The sequence below is a fragment of the Octopus bimaculoides genome, chromosome 2 (genome assembly GCF_046866305.1).
Source record: "Octopus bimaculoides isolate indiv1 chromosome 2, ASM4686630v1, whole genome shotgun sequence".
Taxonomy (NCBI): Eukaryota; Metazoa; Mollusca; class Cephalopoda; order Octopoda; family Octopodidae; genus Octopus; species Octopus bimaculoides.
Genome location: NC_142929.1, coordinates 88,661,508 through 88,688,929, shown reverse-complemented (window position 1 = coordinate 88,688,929; position 27,422 = coordinate 88,661,508). Strand labels below are relative to the sequence as shown.

Here is a 27,422-nt window from a genome sequence, read left to right as displayed (position 1 = left end):
TATATATATATATATATATATATATATATATATATATATATATATATATATGTATACTAAAGAGTAAAGGGTAAAAGGTATAGATATAAATATTTATCTATATATGTATAAATATAAAACACTCATAAACAATAGCAATAATAAACAGTATCAAAAACAACAACAATAATAACAACAGTTATGATACCTTTGTTGATCCAGCTTGTTTGGAAACACTTAATCTCCGTTTTGATATACCTTTTGTTAGTATCACCGATGATGGCTGTTAGTAATATTAGTAAGGAAAAATATGTTATTTGCATAGCAAATGTCGAAGTATATTAATATTCCACTTATATGATGATGATGATGATGATGATGATGATGATGATGATGATGATGATGATGATGAGGACAACAATGATGTTGATGATGGCCATGATGACCACTGTGACGCTAATTACTAGACTACAAATAAAAACATATTTTTAATGCCAAACTTTAACCTTTTTGCATTGATACTGGTTATATATAGCCAAAATATTCTCACTGCTTTATGTTGAAACTTAGCAGATTCAATCTCTCATACCTACCCTACAATTATATCGTTGTAAAAATAAACAATCACCTCATTGAAATCCAGAAGCTACGAGATTAATGTGTAGTTAATTCTAAACAATGTGAATAAATAAGTATTACATTTGACAGAGTAACCTGAAAGCTAATGAGTTAAAACAAAAAAAATACATGAATTAGATTTTTTTCCCAAATTCTCCATGTCCATTTTTTTTTACAATAGATTTTAATGAAACAGTTGTGTTTTGTTCTCAATAGCTTGATGACCTTTCTACTTCTAAAACTTGAACCATAAAGTGGGAGGGAAACTATTTTGGTTATCAACCAAGCTGAGGGAAACAGAGTTATGTGCTTTACTTAGGACTACAATCACAATAACTGCTATTATAAGATATGAAATTATAATGATATGATCAATAAAACCCAGGACTTTAACCTCACAACTATTGTGATCCTCATAATTGATTCCATTCTATATACTTCTCATTAATTTTTCTAATGTTTGTTTGATTAAGAAGCTTGCTTTGCTACCATAAGATTTCAAGTTCAGGCAAGTGTTTCTCCTACTACAGCACCGGGCCAACCAATGCCTCGCAAGTGAATTTGGTAGATGGGACTTGTGGAAGTCTGTTTTGTGTGTGTGTGTGTCTTTATGCCTGTGTTTGTTTCCTTCCCTTCCATACACACACCACTTGACTTGCTTATGTTCTCATAACAAAGCAGTTTGACAAAAGAGACCAATAGAATAAGCATCAGACTTAAAAAGTAAGTACTGGGGTTGGTTTGTTCAACTAAAAACCCTTCAAGCATGGCTACAGTCCAATGACTGAAACAAGTGAAAGATAAAGAATAAAAATAGCATTTAGTTCTTTGCATAGTCACAATAATCATTTGAATAACACATACTATTACAATGTCTTTGTTTTATTTCTTGATAGTCCTCAACACTACTTATGTCAAAAACTGTTGTTAAACATCCACAACTTGATCACTGACACAATTAGTAAACTGTAAACAATACTATAAAGAAATCATGAAAGAAGACAAGTTAACATTATATGTGTGTTTTAAATGGTGTGGTTGACTCTTTCACAATGAAATTAATTCAGTTTCAACACATGAACTCATTGAAGGTGTGTGGCTTTGAGGTTAGGTTTTAGGCTTACAATTTTCTAGGTCATGGGTTTAATTCTTGGGTTTGGCTATGCTTCGTGTCTTTGAACAAGATTCTTTATTTTGTATTGCGCCAGTGCTCACAGTTGAAAATGGCACAGTGGCATTGAGTGGCTTTAACTCTGATGGACAGGTATCCATTTCAATGGCGGAATCTTGTTCTCTCAGGATAAATGCTTTGAAAATCCTGATAAGCTCCAGCCACATGAGCCTTTAGGCTTGAGGTAAGTGGTTTCATGTCAAGGCAATTGCTTACAAGTACCACTCCATGATTCTTTCAGTAGGAGAGGCACAAAGTTTCACTAATTGATTTTATCAAAGTATATTGTTGAAGGTGTACGGTTTAGTGGTTAGGGGTTTTCAGCTCACAATCACAAGGACATGAGTTCAATTCCCAGCAACACATTGTGTCCTTGAGCATGACACTTTATTTCACATTGCTCCACTCCACTCAGCTGGTAAAATGAGTAGTACCTGTAATTCAAAGGACCAACCTTTTTACTTCTTTTGTCATGCTGAATCTCCCTGAGAACTATGTTAAGTGCATGAGTGTCCATGAAGTGCTCAGCCACTTGCACATTAATTCCATGAGCAGATTAATCTGCTAATCAGATCAACTGGAACCCTTATCATTGGAACCAACAGAGTGCCAGCTTATATTGCTTGTTTAGTGTTAAAATCCATATCCATATTAATATTGATATTCTTTCTAATTTTTAGCACACGACCTACAGTTTTGAGGGGAGGGGGCAAGTTAACAACATTGGTCCCAGTACGTGACTGGAATTTATTTCATCAATCCTGAAAGATGAAAACCAAAATAAGCCTCAGTGGGATTTGAACTCAAGCCGTAAAGAGAAAACATCCATATTAAAGTAGAAGCATGGATGACATCATCATTATAACTGTTTTATATCCTCTCTCTCTGCTGCTATGGGTTGGACAGGTTTTCTGAGACAGTATTTTACTGTTATCAACTCTTTTAGTCACCTCTTATGATATGCAGGACATTATGTAGTTATTCAAAAACCAGGACATGTGCAGTGTTACAGAAGCATGGATTTGCATGTTGTTTATCATTCATCAATGTGGTACAAATGGAATCTGTTTTATTAGACATAACTATTTGCTTTATCTGGTGAAGGGAAAAAAACAATGGGTGTAGTAATATTGTTTGAAGTTGTAAATCATATTATTTCTAAATCCCATACCCAACACAAAACTAACATTCAATTTATTGATATGTGAAGAGATACTAAAGCAGACTTCATAGGAGTTGAACACAGAAACATGAAGGAACTGATGTTCCCTCAAAGTTCAGTTCTCTACTATAATGAACAAGTTCCTTAACCCCCTGGGGATCAATGGGGTGCTGCAGCCATGCAGCATATCTTGGGTGAGAAAGCCTGGTGGAGCCTATCATTCTCCAGGTTAAACTCATTTCTACAGTTGAGTGGACTGGAGCAATGTGAAATGAAGTGTTTTGCTCAAGAACACAACGCATTGCCTGGTGCAGGAAATGAAACCACAATCTTATGATCATGAGTCCAACACCCTAACCACTAAGCCATGCGCCTCCACACATTCTCTACAATACTGATTGCTAACAGATACACACACAAGATGTTGTATTTTTGTGGTGTTGTATTTTTGATTATATTAACTCAGTTTTTGACTGGTATTGATTTTATCAATAGCTCTGTATGAAGAAACACAAAAGTCAGTCTAGTAGAATTTGAAAACAAAATGACCAAGGATAAAACTAAGTGCAGCAAAAGACATTGCTGGCCTTCAATCTGCAATTAATATGAAGTATATATAACAGATTCATTAGTGTCAGACAAACATGCTATGTGGTATTTAGTTATAACTATTTAGTTCCTAAGTTCAAATCTTGGTAAGATCATCTTTTATCCTTCCAGGTGATAGGTCAAAAAAATAAAGTACTAGTTAAGGACTGGAATTGATTTAATAGAATACATTGTCCCCTAAAATTGTGTGTCTAAATGGAAAAACAGTTGTATACCTTATTGTATATCTTATTTACTTATTTATTTAAAATCATGACTGGTGGATACAATAGTATTATTGGTTATCAGTTTCCAATATGATAGTTACTGATTCAAAATATTTCTGAGAGTAAGAGTGGCAAGGAAGTACCTGTAACTTGAGACAGAATAAATATCTGTTTTATGGGGTTCTTTTTTACTGATATTTTATATTCTTTATATAGTTTGCATCTACCAAATATCATTCACAAGGTATTGGCCAACCCAAGGCTATAGTAGAAGAAACTTGCCCAAAGTGCCTTGCAGTGGGATTGAACCAAGAATTCTAGGGCTGCAAATATTTGATGAATTTAGTTTTTTACTCTTACTTGTTTTAGTTTCAAATCCTATTTGGATCAAGATTATCTGTCTTTTCAAAAGGAAGGTATGAATAATAAACTAAAATTGCTTCAATCAGTTACACTTTCTTATATACAGAAATATTGACCTTTTATCAAGTCAAAAGTAATCAATAAGCAAATGACATAAAGCAGAGGTATGCTACAAGTAAAAAGATCTATAGCCTGAGTTCCACACTGTCTTCTATTACAGCTTCAAATAAAAGATGCATTGTGGACTTTGTTCTAGTGAAAAATTGAGAATCTTGACTCAAGACAGTAATAGTTTGAACAAAAGAACTGGACTGTTAATGTGTTGTATGCATGTGACCAAGTATCTTTTATGCAAATGTAAGCTTCTTTGAATTTTGTTCTGATTCAGAAAAAAAACATTGATTTTGAAATGTTTGATTAATAGGTTTTATTGATATGTTTTAATATGTGTGTATGGGGGATGTCTATGTGTGCACATGTGCACATATGCATTTGTATATATGTGTGTACATGAATACATAATTCTGTATATATATGTGTGTATGAGTGTGTGTATATGTGTGCATCTGCACAAGCGTATGTAAAATGAACATCCACATACACACTTATTGTTTTTAAAAAACATTGGTTAAAAGTATTACTTTGGAACATTGCTTTAACAGCAATGCACTTGTATGGAGTTTGAAAACCAGAAATGAAATCAAAAGTGTGAGCTTGAAGTAACTGTTTTTTGCATGTGTTGTTTATAAAAGATTTTAAACAGAACATAAGGATAAGCATTTTCTTCAAACTTTCATTTCTTATTTTAAAAAAATATCCAGACAATGGATATTTCAGAAGAAAACCGGGCTCAGTTTACTAGCTGAGGATTAGATATGAGTAAACTCTGAATACTGGAAATTAGAGCCTTTCAGTCACAACGTATTAAAGAATGCTCTACATTTCCACTGAGTTCTGTTATTTATCACTTTTGGTGAATCAACAGACATGTTTATATATAGAGAAAAGACTACTTTCATGTAGGGGCCAGCTCTCTTTTTTCAAAAAGAGACTAGCTAATCATTTAAATTCTTTCAGAAATAGGAAAACAAAAAATACAAGCCTGATCATCATCGTTTAATGTCCACTTTCCATACTGGCATGGGTTGGACGGTTTGACTGAGGACTGGCAAGCTAGGAGGCTGCACCAGGCTCCAATCTGATCTGGCAAGGTTCCTACAGCTGGATGCCCTTCCTAATGCCAACCACTCCAAGAGTGTAGAGGGTGCTTTTTACATGCCACCAACATGGAGGCCAGTCAGGCAGCACTGGTATTGACCACACTTGAATGATGCTGTAGTAAACTAGTTTTGTCAATTAGAAGCAAAATCAATAGCTATTCTATTGATTGGTAACTAATTAATACCGCTAAGCCTTATCAAGTAAGGGGAAATAGATGTGACCTATGCATAGAACTTTACATCAAAACACACATTAATTAATACAAGACACGAACAAGCCTTAAGATGTTTATACAAACACAGGAGGACATTTAAGAGATATAGGGATAATTCTAGATAACCAATACCTCAGAAACAATTGAGCTTGATATAACAAATAGAATAACATGACCTAAACATAACAATACTTAACAACCATCATTAAAAAAAGAACAAACCCTACCCAATATATAACACAAATCATGAGCAGCCCAACGAAAAAATGAAACTAAACAAATTTGAATCCTTCAATGCAAGCACTACACTTGAAATCAAAGACATAACACACGCAATCATTAAAACAAACAAAAGCCTTACAAAAACAATAATCTTAACCATGACCTATTTTAGACTAAGCCCTAACTTCAGACAGGAGTGGCCTATAAATAACAACATCCCAACTCCCATAGAACACTAACTAAGAAAAATTTACTTCAATCAGTTCACTTCAAGGACAATCAAATGTACAGAACCTGATGAAGCAGCACCAACATTATTGCAAGGTTGCATTTGCAACAGTGAGTAGTCAATAAGCAGAAGCATATGTAGGCCATCATAATATGCTGTACATAACTATGAGATAAATTTTGAGGATGTACAAGTCTTCATATTCTTTATCATTATTAATATCAACATATACTACAGATGATTTTTACCATCCAGCAAAGAATATCCAGAAGAATTCACAGAGTGACAAACAAATTGTAGCCACAGACGTTAAATACTGATCGTTGTGGTTAACCATTAATTGGAACTTAACTGACAGCTAATGCAGTATCTGCCTGGATAATCTATCCCTCCAAACTCACTTATATATATACATATATAACAATGATAATGATGATGATGATATATATATATACATACATATGAATGTGTGTGTGTGTGTGTGTTTGTCTCTCATCACTTGCTAATTGATATTAGTTTATTTGTATCTGTGCAACTTAGCAGTTTAGCAAAAAAAGACTGATGGAGTAAGTACTAGACTTAAAATAAATATTGAGGTCAATTCAATTGATTATACCCTTCTAAACGGTGCCCCAGCATGGCTGGACAAGTTAAATTCCATATATTATAAAATATATACACTAATACTGCCTGTAGTAAAGTAACTCACCTTAATTTGATTTATGCTTATGATGAAAAATGATTTCATGTATTAGATTATGAATGGTTTAATTCATAAGATTTTTCAATGTAAAATTATATTAAGCAATATAAGAACCAATTTATAAAAAAAAAAAGAAAAGAAAGAAATAACCCCACAGATAGGATACAAACAACATACCTACTGTATGCCATGTCTATGTTATACTGCAAACAGTCTGCAAGTCCCCATCTCCCACTCTCTCTCTCCCCAATAAACCAATATTCTGTCCTGAGAGTGATTCATTGTTCATTCACTTACCTTTGTTGTTTATGAATATATATATATATATATATATTATAGTGGTAGAAATATTGATTAGTTGAAAATAAAATCCAAATAAAGCATTGATAGCATTAATCAAATTTAATGATTGTAAAATGGCCTTAATGTGTTAACACTCATAACAGAAGATTTAAGCAGCATGTTAATAGATACATTAGTAAAAACTTAATATCCCAATTAAATACAAATAGCTAATTATATTTATATTTATGTCTTTTTTTACGAGTTAGTCAAGGGAGAAGGGACAGTACCTATGAACATTTTCTGGGCCTCTCTGAGATAGCGGGGCAAAAAACAATAAGTCATCCTCAAACCAGTGGCCTGGCCTGAATGCTTACAACAGTGGTTAGTTAAAGCAAATAAAGAATTTAAAATCAAATTACATGAAAATTAATTTCACAAGAAATGTTATTTCTACTGATAGAAAGTTAATCTTTAAAAGTTTTTATTATCATACCATTATTTTTTAAAAACCTTACCCTGATTTTTGTCATTCTCCTTCGCAACATATCCACATTTCCTGTAATCTGAGTGCTCTAAATTGATAATATTGAAGCAATGACAGATGATATTGATGTCCATGTTTGATACAACATAGAATAAATTTCATTTCATTTCATATACATTCTACCTTTCTCTATTGTATGATCAACATAGTCAAAATAACTATAAGTATCTGTAATATGTCTTAGAGATGTGGTATAAGTTGGACATTCACTCTTTGAAATAACCCATGCATTTCCTCACCTTTCACTAATTACACAACAGTTTTTAACTCTTTGAAGAAGAAGCTTATTGATTTTTGTGCACTGAAGATAAAACCATTTTCACATGATACAAAAAAAAAAAATAAAAAATAAGAGTGTCTAGTCAATTCTTGTGTATCCAACTTTTGGTATTCAAATACTGATTTTTGGATTTCAATAAAAAAAGAAGGCATTTTACAAAGGTAAACAATAAAGAATGGAGAAAGAATAAATAAGAAAAGGAAAGGAAATTGTCATCATTGTCATTGCTTTTCCATACATACATAAATCTGATGGAATTCATTGAAGCCCTTTGTGTCACCAACCTGCACCTATTTTCAGCAAGGTAATATGTCTCCATGGTTGGATATATTTTCATGGAAGTTTGTAAATGAAGGATACCACTTGTATGATGGCAATGTTCATTTATAACTATAGTATGATGTCAAAATAAGGAGACACAATCTCACACACATATTATATGCAATGGGTTTCTTTCAGTTTCTGTCTACCAAATCCACTCAAGGCTTTGATTGGTCTAGAGCTAATGCAGAAGACACTTGGCCTTACCCACATCTTATAGTATATAAATGATCAAAATAAAGCATACATTTGCCATTTAATTACTCATCACACTAAGGGAAACAAGTTTTACTCTCTAAAAACTGTGTTACTATTTAAAAGTCAGTAAAACAATATCTGAAATTCAATAGACAAAGAAAATTACATTCTTGAATATCAGCCCTTTCTTCTTTCTAACACAATAGTGTGAGGTTGAACATCCAAGTTGTCTTGTAAAAGTTATGATGGAAATGATTCAACAACAGTCATACAACTTGAACAGTTTTCCATTTATAAGAAATATGAAATGAAATGTTGAGAAGTTAAGATAACTAAATTTCTGAACAAACAAAGCTCAGAAACACAAATCTATGGCCATTGAGTTATACCTCAACTCAAGACAATATTCAGATAACCTCGGTCTATTTGGTTGACAATAATTTTCACTCTTACCTCACAGCTTAGTGGTTATTTATAGAAACAATGTCCATTTCTTGAAGTAGTTGTTAAATCATTTTGCATAATATAGAAAAATCAATACTATATTAAATTAGGAAACCAATGGATTATTTTACATAATGTAATTAGTTGACAACAATATGATTAAATATTAACTCATTTTATCCATTAATTTTATCTCTCTTAACAGCCCAATCCTTGTCCCTGCAAAGCTTATATTCTGTAGGTCTCCTCGTTTTTAATTAGTCTGAAAAATTCGTATTTAACAATAATTGAAACAATCTCAGATACTAGGTTTGTGTTGTTATATTTAGTATCAGGAACATGAAAACGTTAACTTGAAATAATTATACAGTGCGAAAAAGAAAATTAATCTAAGACTAACAATATTTCAAATAGTTCGATAATTAAGAGAGACAACTTCGAACATGTTTTAGACTTTTTTTTTTACCAGCCATGCAAAGACTTCACCATACTTGCTGTAGTAGCGAGGAAAGAATCACTATGGAAATGCATAAGAAAAATCGAATTGTTTTGAGGATAAGTAACATACACACATACACACACGTACGCACGCACGAATGCAAATAAGTTAGTGTTAATATATTTAATTTAGTGAGCAGTTAACACTTTCCACCAGTTTAGAATTACCTTAATTGTCTCAAATAAAGATAATTAAACTGAATATTAAAGGTAATTAAAAGGAATATTCATATGTAAGAATAAGACTAAAACATATATTATTTAATTTCTATGTATAATTACATTTTCTGCCAGCCCAGGCAACAGTTACTAAACGATTTGAATAGTTTTGTGTTACGCTAACGTAGCCAATAAACTAAAGGTAATTCACATTGATTAAAAATAAAAACGTTTAAAAGTTCTACGTTATACGTACCGCTTTCTTATTTAAAGATTTGGATGGCATTTTAAAAGAGTAAATTGAGAAATTAACTCAAACAATTTAGTGCTTGATATCTAGAAAAGTAAGGTGTGCGTTAGTTGCTATGGGTTACATAAATATAATCACGGTTGACACGAGGTGAAAGCCAAGATTATTTACGAAGGTAAGGAACAGAAAACACGTTTTCGTTGTGAATACAGAGTAAAATTACAAATAAATATAATCAAAAATTTTGTTTTTAATAGAAATATCTATCCGGGAAATAGTTATACAATTTAAAGAATAATTATCGATCGATCTAAACCCAGAATCGAACTTGTGAACAAGAGACGTGTATTTACCAAGCGGTAAATAATATTCGTCTACTGTTGTCACATGATTACAATTCTACTTCCGGTAGTTGCATTCGTGGGATTCCAGATATAAATATTGTTTACTGCTGCTCGTTTAATTTCCTTTTGCCTAAAATGTTCTGGCAATACTTCTCTGATCGTTATTGCTGTTATAGTCCAACATAATAGCAAAGACAGAGTTCAATTGCTGGAATCTTATTTACTCTTTCTTTGCTTTCCATCACTATTTTCATTTTCTCCCCGTTTGTTTTATGTTAGCTACGATCTGGATTTACAATTCACATTGCCGATGGATGGTATGGAAGACAGTGGCTTTGATAGTGATCCTAAGCCGGTTACACAAACAGAACAGCTGAAAAAAATAGTAGGTACTTTTATTGATTATAAACGAAGATTTTCTCTATGCATAGGCATAAATCCATTTGTTTCTTTGCGGGGGCATGTGATGTCCACATTGACCATGTTAGTAGTTCGTGTGTTTAGAGAACTTCTTCAGCTATGGGGGGGAAACTTGTATCTAACATTATAGGGCTTTCTCTTCGTCTGAAATTAGAAAATTATTTTACACTCTCTGACCCAGGGACAACCCCCTAAGAGACAGATTCTTCCCTTTTCCCCATTGCCTTCAAATTTATCCGAAATCATGAACTTCATTTACAAAATTCTTGCCAACGCAGACCGCCACCAGTTTTTTTTTTCTTCATGTTTTTAAATGTTGATTGAAAGAGTCTGTAGTGGTGTAGATCGACTAGTGTTTATCGTAGTTCTACATTGCTCTGTACCTTATGGGATCGACCCGATTAGTAAAATACGGACTACTTTTATGTAGGGCTATATGGAGAGGTGAGACAGATGGCCTGGTATAGTGTACCTCGAGGACTCCTTGTATTATAGGGTTCATTTACTATATATATATATATATATATATCCTCTGTGTATATATCTATGTGTGTGTGTGTGTGTATATATATATTGTATGTGTGTTTATGTTGTTGCACATTTATTACATAACTAAATAAAGTTTCTTATCAGCTTATTAACAATCTACTGTTTACTAATAACTTATTTTTATTGAATAGCTCTGTAGCTACAATCAACTTTTTCTAGAGTAGAATTATGGCCCTGAAGTGAGCAGTTGAACCTGTAGCATGAACGATCAACAGGTTCAACACATGAATGGCGTTTCGTTTTCAGTCCAAATTTATCGTTTCGTCATTCTCGCAGCAGTGACCATCCCAGTTTTATCCTAGATATACTGTTGTAAGATACAGTGTTTTAAAACACGAACTTTATTTTCAAAACGATGTAGAAGCTTTTGAAGAGAGATCTTACTAACTATTTTCAGCAGGGCAAGCGATTAAGTAGGAGCTTCTTCGCTCACTTCACTCTTACAAGTGTTGAAGTAAAGGACGGGGAACATTAACGAACATATTGTGTGAAGTTGCCACATCTGTTTATTGATTACTTATTTAAGCATAATGTCCCAGGTTTATGCGATATATTCATCTTCCTTACGGCAAACCTTATCCCACTTTTTAACTGTTTGTTATGCATTATTTCTCAGCGTAGACTGTCAATAGTTATTTTGTTTTTGTATCCTAACCATTTATAATAATATTTAGTGGTGGACTTTCGGAACAGTCGCTCCACATAAATCGGAATTTCTCCCTTTTTTTTGGAGATTTTCTCAAGTTTTTGTAAGCTACGTTTCGAAACAATGTTGGCGGTGGTGGGGCATTAAAAAAAAATTAAAATCCATATTTTTTTAAACGTCTGCTTCACCGCCATCATGACAGCAGCCAGAAATATATTTTTACGTTTACTTCATGTTTTTGTATTCCACATTTTAAAGAAACTCGTGTAAATTGCATTTTTAGAGAAAAAAAAAAGGAAAAAAAAATTCACTCCACTTTCTTTCATAGTACTTTTCAACATTAAATTTTCTTCCTCCATCATTTTTTATAGTATTCCACACCCTGAAACATTTCTGATAGACTTGTAATTTGAATTAGAAAAGCAAAAATTTTAATTCATGTTGTTCAAATTTCTTATCCTCCACCTTTCATCACTCTTCATCCTTTATTACCATTTCATTCTTGAAAAAAAATTCTTCAGAATTCCATTTTATAATACCCCCACCCCTTTTATTTTGTCTTTCACACTTTGCCATCACATATTTATTAATTTTTTTACTCTCAAATCACATTTTTGTTTCGCTCTTTACCATAGGTTATTTAGCTCCATCCTGTAAAAACTCTTTTATATACAAAATAAAAATTAAATGAATGCAAAACAAAAAATTAAGGTTTAACTCGCTTCAGTGCTTGTGTTGATGGCGAACTTAAGCAACTTTTTTCCATTAAAATGTTTCAACTTATGGACAAGAAAATAATGATCTACCGCCATCCTGGAAAGAAATATTCATTTAGAAAACTTACAAAAAGAAATAGAAATCGATTTAATTCCCATTACATTCAATCTTACATAGCATTTTTTCATTTCATACACAACAGAATTGTGGATCAGGTTTACTTCACCTCGACAAAATACCAGTTGTCAGCTGCTGTTCTTCAGGTTATCATGTATATATATATATAAGCAATAATAAATCTCTGAGTAAGGTATGAACAGTAGCTGCACGACATCATGAAGTATATTTGCCACCTAAATGTGGCTAACCCTTAACGGTTGATGCTACTGTAGCTTGTAGTCCCAGGAAGACATCTCCTCCAGCTGGCTATTGACACACTGTCTGTGCCCTATCGGTATTTGCAAAGAGAAGTCATCATTCCCATCTCCAGCCTGACGTAATACATATGGACCCGAGTTTCTGAATATTGCTTGTTTCCACTTTTTCAAGATCAGTGACTTTTCGTCACTGGAAAAAGTATATATATATATTTGCATTGAGAATCATTTCCCATCGCCAACCAGTGGTTGTCACATGCTGATGATGGGTCAATATCCAGAAACTCAGGTCCATGTGTATCATGTCAAGCTGGAGATGGGAACGATGACTTCCCATTGCAAATACTGATTGGGCACAGATAGTGTGTCAATAGCCAGCTGGAGATGTCTTCCTGGGGCTACAAGCTACAGTAGCATCAACCCTTAAGGGTTAGCCACATTTAGGTGGCAAATATACTTCACAAGATATATAATCGTTTAACATGTTTTCTATGCTAGCACAGGTTGGATAGTTTGATAGGAGCTAGTCAGCTGGGTGTGGGGGCTGTCCAGACCTCCCTAACATAAACCACTATACAGAGTGTGCTGGTTGCTTTTTGCATACCACAGAGGCACAAGCCTGTATGTATGGAGCCTTGCACCTTTACAGGTGCTGGTGCCACATAAAATGTACTCATGCGGTGCTGCATAAATGCACCTGTGCTGGTGACACATAAAAAGCTATATATATACATATATATATATATATATATATATATATATTATGCATGTGTGTCTGTATAATCCTTGTTTTAACTTTCACTTTTCCATGCTCACATGCGTTGGCAGAATTCGTTGAGGTAGATTTCCAACAGCTGGATGCCCTTCCTGTTGTCAACCTCCAAGTAAGTTGACTTTGTTTTCTGGGGAAGTGTACCTTTGTCTAAATCTCATAACATGGGTGTAAATGAGCATCACTGACATACAAGTGATGTTGTTTGTTTCCGGTTTTCTGTGAAAAATATGTCTGACAATGGGACATGAGTGAGTGTTGGTGACAGAAAGGGCAGTTAGCCATAGAAAAGCAGCCCCAACAAATTCTGTCTGATGCAAGCATGGAAAGTGGTCATTAAATGATGATGAATCCTCAAAAACATTCTTCCAGACTATATCAAGAAATTTATTTTTGGTACCCAACTTCACCTCCACCCCAATGGGAATATCAACCCCTTTGACATTGGGAACATTTACTGTTGATAATGTTTGCTATTGCTTAGCTGCAAAAGTTTCACTCTAACCTTGTGTTATGAGCTTCTCTAAATGTTTTCTTCTCACTCAATTGGGATTGGATGCTCCACAATGTTTTTAGGCTGTTGTTTATGAACAGGCTAACATATTTCTCAGGGTTTGTCACTAAAGGTCATTATGAAGATAGATATAAAGAAGGTATTGAATTTTGTCAGATGTGTTGACATTTTGAGCCATGCTGCCAACTAACTTCCATCACTGTATCAATTGCTATGATGACCATAATATTTCCTCTAAATATGGTATACAAAAGAGAGTAAACCCAAAAGGGACCTACTTCTCTTTTCATTTGCTATCATTTCATGGTTTCAAAATAGTTTAAGCTTTCCTTGCATGTTATACTGTCTGCACATTAGGTGCATTAAATGTGTGTCTCTTTGATGTGTAATGATTGTGTCTTTGTGCTGGTGAAAGAGATTAAGGCCAATAGGTGTTGATAGGTTTGATGTCAGGAGATAATACAGAATCAATATTTATGGAAAGATGCAACAATGCGTATTTGTCACAAACAGCCACGTTAACATGAAACAATTGGTGATGAATTGTTAGTGCTAATGTTGCTATTTTTGTTCCTTAGGAGAATACATTTATAAAATGGCATGGGCTAAACCATTATATTCATTATAATTTTGCAATCCCATTCAATTCATATTCTTTAAATCCACTTTAAAATCCCAGTTGGTATGTCTATATATTAAAACTAATAATAAATAATCCTCCATTCCCTACACCACTCAGTATACAAAATAGAATTTGAAGTGCTTCAAGACGAGGCTAAAAAACCTGGTTTGATGCTTGTAAAAACATTTTTTCTTAATACTCCTAAATTTGCTTTATTTAGACTATATTATGTTTTAATTAATAGCTCGCTCAAATTACCTCTAATTTTGTAAAATTATTAAGTGATTTCTGGTATTGTTTGCATAAAGTACTGAAGCATGGTAACCAACTACCTAAGATATTTAAAAGTTTCCATTAATATTTTATCATTTATCTTTGGCCAGTAGCCATGACCTCCACTCATAGCTAGGATATAAATATAAATTATTTTGTTGATAAATCTCTGAGACATCATATTATTTACATTATTAAAATTGTATTACTAAGACTGGGCTTTGTTTCAGGGCTAGTAAATGCTTCTATTTGTGCTGAACAGCTATCAAATGATTACACTAGAGTGCTACTTGTATCTGGGATGTTGCTGCACTCATACATGCATACATACATACATATATGCCTGCATTCTTCATTACATCAAAAGAAACCATTGCCATTTGATTGATATTTAGCCATTTGCTTATCATTCAACTGTTTTTTGCTAAGTTGTGTGGCTAAAGTAGTTCACTTTGCAACTGCATGGTCCCAAGCAAAAACACCTTTCAAGCATTGGGCCTCACAGAGGCAATGACAAATGACTGGGACCTTTGGCAATATGCTGTACTTAACCCATCAAACCAAGTAAAATCATAGTCGTGGTAGATACTGGCATCACACAACTGGCACTTGTACCAGTAACATGTAAAAGCACCCATTACACTCTCAAGGTGGTTGGTGTTAGGAACGGCATCCAGCCAGAGAAACCATGCCAAATCAGACTGGAGTCTGGCGCAGCCTCTCAGCTTACCAGCCCTGGTCAAATCATCCAACCTATGCCAGCATGAGCAACAGAGATTAAATGATGATGATTATATATATATATATATATATATATATATATATACTTGTTTCAGTCATTAGACTGCTGCCATGCTGGGGCACCACCACTTTGAATAAATATATATATTTATGGTTAGTGATTGGGATGCTTTTGCTGCAGTCATCCACAACTCCTCTGCTGCTACTTTCACTGAGCCTCCCCATCTGGGATGCTTTTACTACTTTCATTCTGTGCTTCTCAACTTCTACGATCTCTTCTCTCCATATCTCACTATATTCCTTCACTTCCAGCTTCTCTTTCCCTCACTACTCTCATTGCACTCACCCACTGCTCCCCACTGTCTGTCACATTTTCTCTTACTGTCCTCTTCTCACAAGTTCCCTTATACCATCATGTCTCTTCCTCTCTGGCCTATCCCCAACTCACTCTATTCCCCTTTAAGTGACTCTCTCCAGATCCTCACCACCCTCTGTCATGTTCCTTTCTCCGTCACATTTTCCCTCCTTATTCATTCTAGCAATGTGGAATAGCTCAAGACCCTTGTACACAACCCACCTTATCTTTATCATTCGGTTGTTCTCATTAATCCCTGACATTAATCCATTTTCCCTTATTCCTTCCATACTCCTCCGATAGTGTCTGTTCTGTTATTCTCTTCTCTACCACCCTTTCCCAGCTGTCTGTTCCCTTCATCATACTTTACCCTTTCACGTTTTCTTCTATTCTCCTTTAGGCCATTATAGTCTTGCAAGGTGCAAAGCAACTTCACTAGTGTTAGTGCCTCAAAAAAAGCACCCAGTACATTCTGTACTGTGGTTAGCATTAGGAAAGGCATCCAACCATGCCAGAACAGACATTAGATGCTTCTACCAACTCATTGGATCCAATCAAATGACTGAATCCATGCCAGTCTGGAAAATGGATGTTAAATGATGAGGTTAATGATATATATGCATATATGTATCATCGTAGTCTTTTAATGTCCATCTTTCATGCTGGTACGGTTGGGTAGTTTGACAAGATTCAGTGGTCTGAGAACTGCTTGTGTTCCAGTGTCTGCTTTAGCATTGTTTCTACAGCTGGATGAGCCTCACAGAGATGACAAGAGACCAAGACTTCTGGTGATTTGCTGTGCTTGAGAACACATGTCAAGCTAAGTAAAATTATGGCCATCCACACATACACACATGTCCTTCATAGACCTACCCCCCATCTCACATGCACAGGCATTATCTGGCCTTTGTTAAAACTCCCCCATCTTCCCAATACCTGCTGCAGGCCTCTCCCCACCACTTTCCCTCATGTGTCCCACCCACTGCAAGCCTTTCCACTCCGCTCTACCTCATGCTCCTCTCCCACGGCAGGGCCCTCCACTTTCTTGTGCCTATCCACACACTCTCCATGTCCTCACATATTTTCCTTACCACACCTCTCAGCCTCTCCGATTTTCCTCACCATTATTTGCTGTCTTCCTCATTTCTAAACATATCCCCTAACTCTTATGGAACATGCCCCTCTATTCCCTCTGTACTACTTATACTCCCACCTCCACTGTTCACTGTAGATAGGCCTCAATACATCTCCAACACCATCTATTTCTCTCTCTCTCTCATATTCTGACTCTCTCTATCGTTCTCTCTAACTCTCTCCCACCTTCCTTCTTTGTCCTACTGGGATAGCCAAGTATCTCCTCTATAGTAAGACAACTATCTCTGTCCCTCTATCATATTTTAACCTCTCACCTGGCAGACTGTCACTCTCTTTGGCTTCACCCCCCTCTCACAACTGAGAGGCTTTTGTCTTGCAAGTTACTTGGCAACCCTGCTGGCGCTGGTACCATGTAAAAAGTACCCGGTGCACCCTAAAGTAGTTGGTATTAAGAAGGGCATCCAGCCATAGACACCATGCCAAACATAATTGGAACCTGGTGCAGCTTGCCAGTCCCTGTCAAGCCATCCAACCCATGCCAGCATGGGAAACAGACATCAAATGATGACGGTAGATATATATATGTGTGTGCGTGCGCGCGCACACACACACACACACACACACATTAAAACAAGCAGACTAACATTCAAACAAATGTTCAAACAAACAAATGTTGAAACATTAATTTGAAGTACCACTCAGTTCCTTTCAGTAGAGTAACTTTTTTATATCATTTATAAGAAGAAAAGGTTGATAATTACTTTGAAGTTTCAATTGCATAGCCTTCATCAACCAGCTGTCTTGAACCTACATTCAAAACTTCAAAGCAACTATCAACTTTTTCCTTGTGTGTGTCTGCACATATTTGCATCTATTGGTGCACACTGGCAAAAATTGAGTGCATCAAATTAACATACTTTTTATTTTCAATTCATCTTAACTGCTTCTCTTTACCCTTGGTTGACTCTGCTTTCTATCCTTCAATAAGTACCTGACAAAATATTGAGTTTAATGAATGTTCTGCTCCATCATGGTTGCTGTGTAATGATTGAATCTAGTTACAGGTTTCCTTTATGACTACAATAATAGCCGTCTCCATTTTACAAGCTTTAATCTCATTCTCTTGAAATATTCACCAGCTTTGACATACTTCTTTCCATTACAATTGCTAGATCTTTCTTAGCACCCTTGGTTCCTACATCCCACTACACTCTTTAATTCCTCCCTTCTGTACACATTACCTGTTCCTCTCTGATTGCTGATCGACTATAATTCGAATGAAACATTAAACACATCCCATTATTAACCACATAATTATATAAATTGTGTAGAGCTATCTATGGACACTGCCCATCTGCTCCAGGCATATAATTAAAAGCATACCCAGTTAATGTTAGCTGTAAAAGCAATCTTTGCAAAAAGTAATGAAAATGTCAGCATGGAAATAATATTTTCACACACACACACACACACACACATACATATATATAGTGGTGAAGGCAGATGGCTCAGTGGTTAGAGCATCAAGCTTACGATCGTGAGGTTGTGAGTTTGAATCCCGGACCGGGCCGCGTGTTGTGTTCTTGAGCAAGACACTTTATTTCACGTTGCTCCAGTTCACTCAGCTGTAGAAATGAGTTGCGATGTCACAGGTGCCAAGCTGTATGTCTTTGCCTTTCCCTTGGATAACACTGGTGGCGTGGAGAGGGGAGGCTGGTATGTATGGATGACTGCTGGTCTTCCATAAACATCCTTGCCCGGACTTGTGCCTGGGAGGGTAACTTTCTAGGTGCAATCTCATGGTCAGTCATGACTGAAGGGAGTCTCATATATAGTGAAGGTGTGTGGCTTACTGGTTAGGGTAATTGGCTCACAACCATAAGGCCATGAGTTCGATTCCCAGTTGCACATTGTGTCCTTAGGCAAGAACTTTATTTCACATTGCTCCAGTCCTCTCAGCTAGCAAAAATGAGTTGTACCTGTATTTCAGAGGGCCATCCATGTCACATTCTGTGTTACGCTGAACCTCCATGAGAACAATATTAAGGGATACATGTGTCTGTGGAGTACACAACAATTTCATGAGCAGGCTGATCAACTGAAACCCTCGTTGTTGCAACCAACAGAGTGCTAGTTAATATATATATATACTCTTTTACTTGTTTCAGTCATTTGACTGCAGCCATGCTGGAGCACCACCTTTAGTCGAGCAAATCAACCCCAGGACTTATTCTTTGGAAGCCTAGTACTTATTCTATCGGTCTCTTTTGTCGAACCGCTAAGTTACGGGGACGTAAACACACCAGCATCGGTTGTTAAGTGATGTTGGGGGAACAAACACAGACACACAAACATATACACACACATACATATTTCTATATATACATATATATAAGACGGACTTCTTTCAGTTTCCGTCTACCAAATCCACTCACAAGGTTTTGGTCGGCTCGAGGCCATAGTAGAAGAAACTTGCCCAAGGTGCCACGCAGTGGGACTGAACCCAGAACCATGTGGTCGGTAAGCAAGCTACTTACCACATAGCCACTCCCGCGCCTATATATATATATATATATATATATATATATATATATATATATATATATATTAATGTCTATATATAGGTGCAAGTAGCTGTGTGGGGTTCAGTCCCACTGTGGCAACTTGGACAACTGTCAAAGCCTTGTGATAGACTTTGTGAACAAAAACTGGAAGAAGCTGTTGTGTGTGTGTGTGTGCTTGTCTCTCCTTGTCTTGACATCACGTGATAGTGGTAACTGAGCATCATCATACAAACAATATTGTTCATTTCCAATCTTCTGTGACAGTATGTCTGGCCACAGGGAAATCTTACTTTGCTTGGAAACAGCTCATGGTTGATAATAGGATGGGCATCTGGCTCTAGAAAATTTGCCTCAACAAACTCTATCTGGCCCAGGGATGATAAAATGATGATGATGGCAATATATTTTTGCACTATTTTAAATAATGATTTGAAATTAATCTCATATCCATTACTTTTGACTATTTTTTACCCTATGTGGTGGACATCTGTACTATGTTGTATTCATTATATAATGTTAAATGGTTAAAAACAAAAAAGTTAGAAAAACATTAAGAACAATATTCAGAGATATTATTTTCTGGGGTAATGGATTTAACTTCTAATTATCTAATATCAACTAGGGCTGTGTAACCTGTTGGTATTTCATATGGCTAATTAACTTGTAAGAGTAAATCAACAGCCATATATGAACACTGTGTGTGTTCATATATATATATATATATATATATATATATATATATAATACAAATAATATGTGAGTATATGCATATATACGTACATGTATGTACATACCTACATCTACATGTATATATAGATGCATATCTGGGTTCAGGACGTCACAAAAAAACCTGGACAAAATGAGAAACAGAACATAAACAGAGCACAGAAAACATGCAGGCCACATAGAGAACATTTCCTTCATCAGCTGCCACCATTCTAAAACTAAGCGTTTTGAAGAGTTAGGGCAGGATGCATTGTTAGAATGGCTGTTCCCGTGGAAACAAATTAAATTTGTAATGTGGAGGAATATAGTGGCAAACAGAAAACGCGACAGGAAAATGAAACAGTGAAAATAAACAAGAAGGGCTAGTTGGGCCAGACGTGAAAAAAAAATATATATGTGTATACTGAACGCTGTGATGTGACAAACTGAAAGGAAGAGAGAAGAAAGTTCGTGCAAGCTTGGCAGTGGCCAAGATAAGAAAGGAAGCAGTAGCCAGACACATACCCAAGTGTCCTTAAAATAATACATTGGATAATATAGATCTTTATATTCTTAAAAAAACAGATTGTCCTGCCTGGAATAACTTTGATCTAGTGCTACTCAATCAGAGCTGATCTGGGGGCTAAGCACATGCTCTGTCAAGGCCAGTGAAGAACCACCAAAAGGTAGCAGTCAAATCTCCCTACTTTTACTGGCTTAAAGACACATATAAGTCTGAAATACATTATTAGGACAAAAGAAAGATCAGTTGATCCTTGAACAAAGGTTTACTTTTTAGAGTTAACCTAGGACTAAACAACATTGTTATACTGATTTACATCTCTATATATATATAAAAAAAAAAGAAAAAGTTAATTTCTTGAGTCATGCTGGCGCATAAGGGCCAGTTTTTAGGTTTCCATGGCATATAAATTCCCCACCTGGACAGGACGCCGGTCTGTCACACAATTGCTAATTTCTGCCAGCTGAATGGACTGAATAGCATGAAATGAAGCGTTTTGCTCAAGAACACGTCGCCCAGTCCAGGAATCAGAACCACAGTGCCTCCAAATCTCTATATGAAGAAAGATTCAGTTGAGGAACTGATCTAAATCCCATTTTAGAAGAGAGCAAAGTTGTTACATTAAGACATTGAACTACTGACTATAAGGGCAGTAGTTCAAATCCTGTTACTGTTGTATGTTTTTTTGTTTTTTTTTTACTGGTAAAACAATACTCTGCTGGCTTCAGATTACTTTTCTTCACTTTGAAAACAATGTATTCTGGTTCCCTATCAAAGCCAGCTTTAAATTGGTACCTATGACTTTTTAAGGGTTTGGGACTCAGATTATTCAAGGCAGTGAAGTGAATGAGTTGTCACAGTATTTGTTCTAGCCCCCTGCACTCTGAGTTCAAATAGCATTGACGTAAACTTGTTTTCATCCTTTCAAGGGTTGATAAAGTGATATATTGCCAGTTCTGTTTCAGAGTCGATTCTTCTCTTTCTATTGCTCTTTCTGTCCATTTGTCCATCCCTTTGGAAGAAATCAATTGCAGTCAAATCTGGGGAGGGATGAGCTCCTTCTGGTCTAAAAGGTGCCTCAATCATGTTGCATGTCATGACAGTACTCTTGCAACTTCATCAGGAGTTGTCTAAAGCAAATTACAGTCCAAGGCCTGCTTCATAATGATGTTTGTAGGTACAATCTACTTATGACATTCTCATCAGAAGCAAGGCTACTGTGAATAAAATTCATCCCAGTCCTCTATTAGTACTATTATGTTTGAGAAGTAAAAGCTATTAAAAATGTTTACGTTGACAGACTTTTAAATCCTAAGATAATCAGCTAATTGTGATTGATTTGGTTAGTATTGATGAGATAATGGTAGTTAACAATTGGAATGTCATCTGGCTACACAAACATTTTCTCCAGAAATTTATAAATTTATGATTTAATAGAACAGAAGCCTGTATGAGTATACACTACCAACATCATCACTATTACCAATTTCACCATCTCAATTACCACCACCTTCATAATCACTACAGCTGTTATCACCACCTTTACCACTTTAGTAGCCAGATTCCATGTTGGAATGGGTTAAGTAAATATATGGAAGGTTACTTTTGACTTTGTCTCTGTCAGACATCATTTCAGATTTACTTTCAAACCATTTATATCCCAAACTTCCCTTGCTCTCTTTTCACTTGAGTAACTCCCTACTTCCATTTTGTTGCTCATATTTTTCTTTTCATATCCAGATGTACATTATTAGAAGTGTCCTTAATTTTTTTTTAAACAATAGGGTGTGACTGAATAAAGATTTGGATGCTATTTCTATCACTCATTATATATGTGACCCTGTTTTGCTCTGAATCTTTTTGTTCACTGCATCAAAATTTAAGATAACTATCTGCTATGCCAGCTTTGCAAATATGAAAGAAATACATTATGCACAAATGCTTTTTTTTTTTTGCTTCTTCATTCCTGTTTCATCAATAATTCACCAGCCATTAGATACATAAACAAAGCCTAAGTAAAAATTCTAAATGAGGTTTAGTAATTTGGTAGCAGTGAGTGATTGAAGTTAATTGTTATGTAGAGCATAAATAAATTTTCTTAGCACCTAAGCATCCAATGCCAAAATAGGTTTTGCACTGAATCCACAGTTCCAATAAAAGACAAATTTTGTCCCTAATCCTACCAACATTTTATCATAGGTTTTAAATAATTTGGTACCCATTTCCAGCAGTTATGCAGACTGAGGTTTTAAGTGTAGTGTTCAAATTCTCAATGAAACTCTATGGTGAGTTTGAAATCAAGACTTTTTAGGTGATCAAACACACTTGCTATTTTGCTTTTGCACTAGATTGACTTTCTCCCATCTATCATGTGTATGAAGTTTTTAATGATGTTGCTCAATCTAGTAGGTTATGGACTTATTACAGGTACTAAATTTGTTCAAGGATATAATTTAATTCCTATCAACAAACTTTATTAAATATGTTAATGTTTGTGTTTAAGAAATTTGCTTCACAAACATGTGGTCCCTGGCTCAGCCATACTACATATCATCTAGGGCAGGCGTCTTCCACCATATCCCTATGAGTGAATTTGGTAGACAGAAACTGGAAAGAGGCCTGATATACATATACACACACACACACACACTAATAATAAAAATCTTTGGATGGAATTTATAAATATCTTGATGCATTATTATTACTATATTTATCCCATATTATATCAGTATGGCTTGGTGCAACCCACAAAAACTGGTTCACCAGTCAGCAACATTAGATTGTAGCCAGCATAATGGAATAGTTTTACTTGCATATTCAAGACATTTCTCGTAAACAAACTTAAAAGATGTGTGTGTGTGTGTGCGCATATTAGTGTGTACCCTATCACATGATAGTTGTAAATGAACATCACTGTTGCACAAGTAATGTTCATTTATAGTCTTCCTTGGAAAACCTTTCTGATGATGGGGAAATATTATCTTGCTTGGAAACAGGTGAGGTTTGGTGACAGGAATGGCATCTGGCTGTAGGAAATCTGTCTCAACAAATTTTCTAAACCATGGAACAGTGAACATTAAACTATGATGATAATGCTGATTTTTTTTTCCCCTCATTCATGATTACTTTTTCACTCCTCACCTCTGTCACTACTCTGCTGTTCTTCAGTTCTGTCTCCTAACACATTCAAAACTACTACTTTTGGATTTTGAATAGAAAATTCTTTCCTCAGAAAGATCCACTGTAATAGTTTGCTAAAACTAATAGACTTTCAGCATAGTTAAGTACTGAAGATATTCAGGTAAGAAAACTACTTAAAAACCGGAAATTTAAAAGGAGCTTAACTGTTATCTTTCCAGTTAATGTGGAGCACATCTTTTTAAATGCCAAATATCTTTGGTATGGTAGGATGTGTGACAAATAAAGCTAATTAGATATTGATTTGTTACAAAGACAATGTCTTCTGAACTTCAATTTTTAAATCAAAACCAGGTCACAAATTCACTCAGCTTTCCTGCACCTGTCACAAACTGATTTATATTGATTTTTTTTTTAATATAAAATTGGCACATGGTCTTAGAAGAAATAAGGAAATTGAAGTTGTGCTGTTCATGCCTTTCACAATGTCATTACAGCAACTTCAGTGAAATGGCTAAAGCTGAGAACCAAAACAATCATGCATCCAATCTATCTTCATAATGATGCTTGTTGCTGGCTGATTAAAAATTTCCAGTTTTAGTAAGCCATTCAAGATAAATTAGTTGTCAGTGAATAAAGCCAGAAACTCTATAGATAGATGACCATTCTTGTGAACTAATTGTATTATTCACAACTTCAATTGCTTACAGTGCAACGAAGCAGACATTTGTGATATTTCTTACACAGTGTTTCTATGGCCATGTCATGGAGATAATGATAATCTTTGGAAATTATTTATAATTAAGAATAACTACTTAAAAGCTGATTTTTGTCATTGTAATTGTTGTTTTAATGACCATTTGTCAGTTCTGTGGTGGGGATTCACAGATGTAATATAATGAGTTGAGAGACTTTGACTGGCTATACTGGAGCACCACCTTTAGTTGAAGAAATCGACCCCAGTACTTATTCTTTGTAAGCCTAATACTTATTCTATCAGTCTCTTTTGCCAAACTAAGTTTCAGCTCCATAAACGCACCATTGTCAAGCAATGGTGGGGGTGACAGACACAAAGACGCACATAAATAAATATATATATATATATATATATATATACACACACACATGACAAGCTTCTTTGTTTCCATCTACCAAATCCACTCACAAGGCTTTGGTTGGCTCAAGGCTATAGTAGAAGACACTTGCCCAAGGTGTCACGCAGTGCGACTGAACCCAGAACCATGTGGTTGGCAAGCAAGCTTCTGACCACACAGCTATGCCAGCACCTATGAAATGAAAATTTTATATTACTCAATGTATGAAACAAGGGCTAACTAAAAGTCTAAAAATTAGCATGGACGTTTAGGACAAACTTAAGGAAATTCATAAGTTTGTCCCAAAACATTTGCATGAATAGGCAAAGGGTTAAAAGGCAATAATTTCATTACATCTAGGGTTCTGTTGGAGTTAATCTCTCATTAGCATATATTATATATGTGGGGACCCTGCCATATATGTATTTAATATGCAGAATGCTTCTCTGAAGTACATTCCCTCAGTCATGTTGTTGATATTATCGACCTCCCTATACTTCTATATTACTGTTAATCTTACCAACTGAGTAGAGTAGGGTTTAATAAGACTGAAGTATGTCTGTTGATTTCAGAGACCAGATCCCCTATAGTCTTCATTGTGCCAAAACAATTACATCTCAAAACTATGAGATAATGCATGATAAATTCAAAACAATGTGAATAAATAAGCATTACATTTGATAGGGTAATCTAAATGCTAAAGGGTTAAACACTCAAAAGGGAGACTTTTGTCTATTAATTGTTTTGGTAATCTCAGTTGCTCATAGTTTTTCAACTCACTCAATGTGAGATCCTATGTGCATACTTCAGCTCAGAATGTATGAACAGCCAGAAGAAATGTCACTAAGTATTTTGTCTGACATGTTTACAATTCAACCAGCTTGCCACCTTAATAATTATGATAATAATTATTTACATTATGTACATAATGCCTCATCTTTTAAATATAGAACTAAATGCTAATAATTGTTTTAACATCCACTTGCTTTCTTTTCCATCTTTGCATCAGTCAGACAAAATTTATGGAGGCATATTTTCATGAAGGGCATCCAACTGTAGTTATATCCCCTTCTTATCACCATCACCTGTTTCTAAGCAAGGTAATATTGCCCCAAGGTCGCATGTGTTTTCACAGAAAATTTAAAACAAAGCATTATATAAGGATGGCATAGTTTATAACTATCACATGATGTCAGACAAAAACAGCAACAATTATAATGACAAAAGGATGGTTTCTAATTTTGGCACAAGGTTAGCAGTTTTGGGGGTGTGGGGTCAGTCAATTACATTAATTTCAGCACTTGATTGACACTTCACTTTATTGACCCCAGGCAAAGTCAACTTTGGCAGAATTCAAATTCAGAATGTAAAGAACTAGAAAAAATGTTGCAAAGCATTTTATCTGATGCATTGGAGATTCTGCCAGCTCACAACCTTCTATAAGAATGCTGATGATATGATAGTAAATTGAAAGTTCGTTTTAGTTTTAAGTGTAACACAGGCTGAAATAATTAGTTTCTAGTCTAACACACAAAATTAGTATGTTGGGGGTGGGGGTGAATTATATTGCTTTAAGTAAAAATGTTGTTTGCCATTATATCAGATTTTTCAAATAAAATTATATCTTTAATATTTTGAATTGGAAATCAGGAATAAAAGAGTGAATTTTAATTTCATGTAGGTTCAGGCACGTCTGTTTGGTAAAGAAGTTTGATTCTTAGCCATATAGTTTCAGGTTCGGTTCCACTGTATGGCGCACCTTGGACAAATTATTTTTGCTATAATCTCAGGCCAACCAAAGCCTTGTGTGTGGAACTGGTAGACAGAAACTGAAAGAAGCCCATCGTGTTTGTATTTGTATGTGCACATGTGTTGTTGCATGTGTGTGTGCATATACAAGGGTGTGCTGAAAAGTTCCTGGCTTTAGGTAAAAAATAAAAAAAAAAAACCACATGAGGATCAGTTATGATTTTATTCAACATATTCCTCTCTCAGATTTACACACTTACTGCAGCAGTCCTTCAGTTTTTCTAAACTCTGTAAAAGCTTTTTCGCAATACCCTTAAAGCCAGGTACTTTACAGCATCCCCTCATGTATACGTGAATGTGAATGTTTGTTTCCTCTTCTTGACGGTGTGTGAGAGTAGTATTTGAGTATCACTGTTATATAAGCAGTGTCATTTCTAGCATTCTGCAAAAATGTATCTGGAAATATTACCTTGCTTAGAATCAAGTGATGGTTAGCAACAGGAAGAGCATCAACCTGTAGAAAATCTGCTTCTAACTCATGACAGCAT

The 27,422-nt window shown here is 35.2% G+C and overlaps 2 protein-coding genes across 21 annotated transcripts in view; one reads left to right on the top strand and one right to left on the bottom strand.

Moving 5' to 3' along the window:
* Positions 1 to 9,950, bottom strand: part of LOC106875787 (dynein intermediate chain 2, ciliary) — an 88,635-nt gene extending 78,685 nt beyond the window's left edge. For 4 of the 8 annotated variants that reach the window (XM_089347133.1, XM_014924063.3, XM_014924071.3 and 1 more), the window contains exons 1-3: positions 9,683 to 9,950; positions 7,498 to 7,554; positions 188 to 262 (exon numbers count right to left, since the gene is read on the bottom strand). In XM_089347133.1, coding sequence (XP_089203259.1) covers positions 188 to 262; positions 7,498 to 7,554; positions 9,683 to 9,712 — 162 coding nt within the window. In that variant the 5' untranslated portion in view covers positions 9,713 to 9,950. The remainder of the gene's footprint in view (positions 1 to 187; positions 263 to 7,497; positions 7,555 to 9,682) is intronic. The other 4 variants (XM_089347135.1, XM_089347138.1, XM_089347134.1 and 1 more) reach the window with 2 other exon arrangements.
* Positions 9,951 to 10,068: 118 nt separating this feature from the next.
* The window catches only part of LOC106875748 (protein FAM219A-like), a 103,868-nt gene continuing 86,514 nt past the window's right edge, over positions 10,069 to 27,422 (top strand). For 6 of the 13 annotated variants that reach the window (XR_016240661.1, XR_016240659.1, XR_016240660.1 and 3 more), the window contains exon 1: positions 13,482 to 13,613. Coding sequence is in view for 3 of the 13 variants with exons in the window: in XM_089347141.1 (XP_089203267.1) it covers positions 13,497 to 13,613 (117 nt within the window). In the remaining 10 variants the exon portion in view is untranslated. Of the gene's footprint in view, positions 10,406 to 13,481; positions 13,614 to 27,422 lie in introns of those variants that run through there. The other 7 variants (XR_016240664.1, XR_016240663.1, XR_016240662.1 and 4 more) reach the window with 2 other exon arrangements.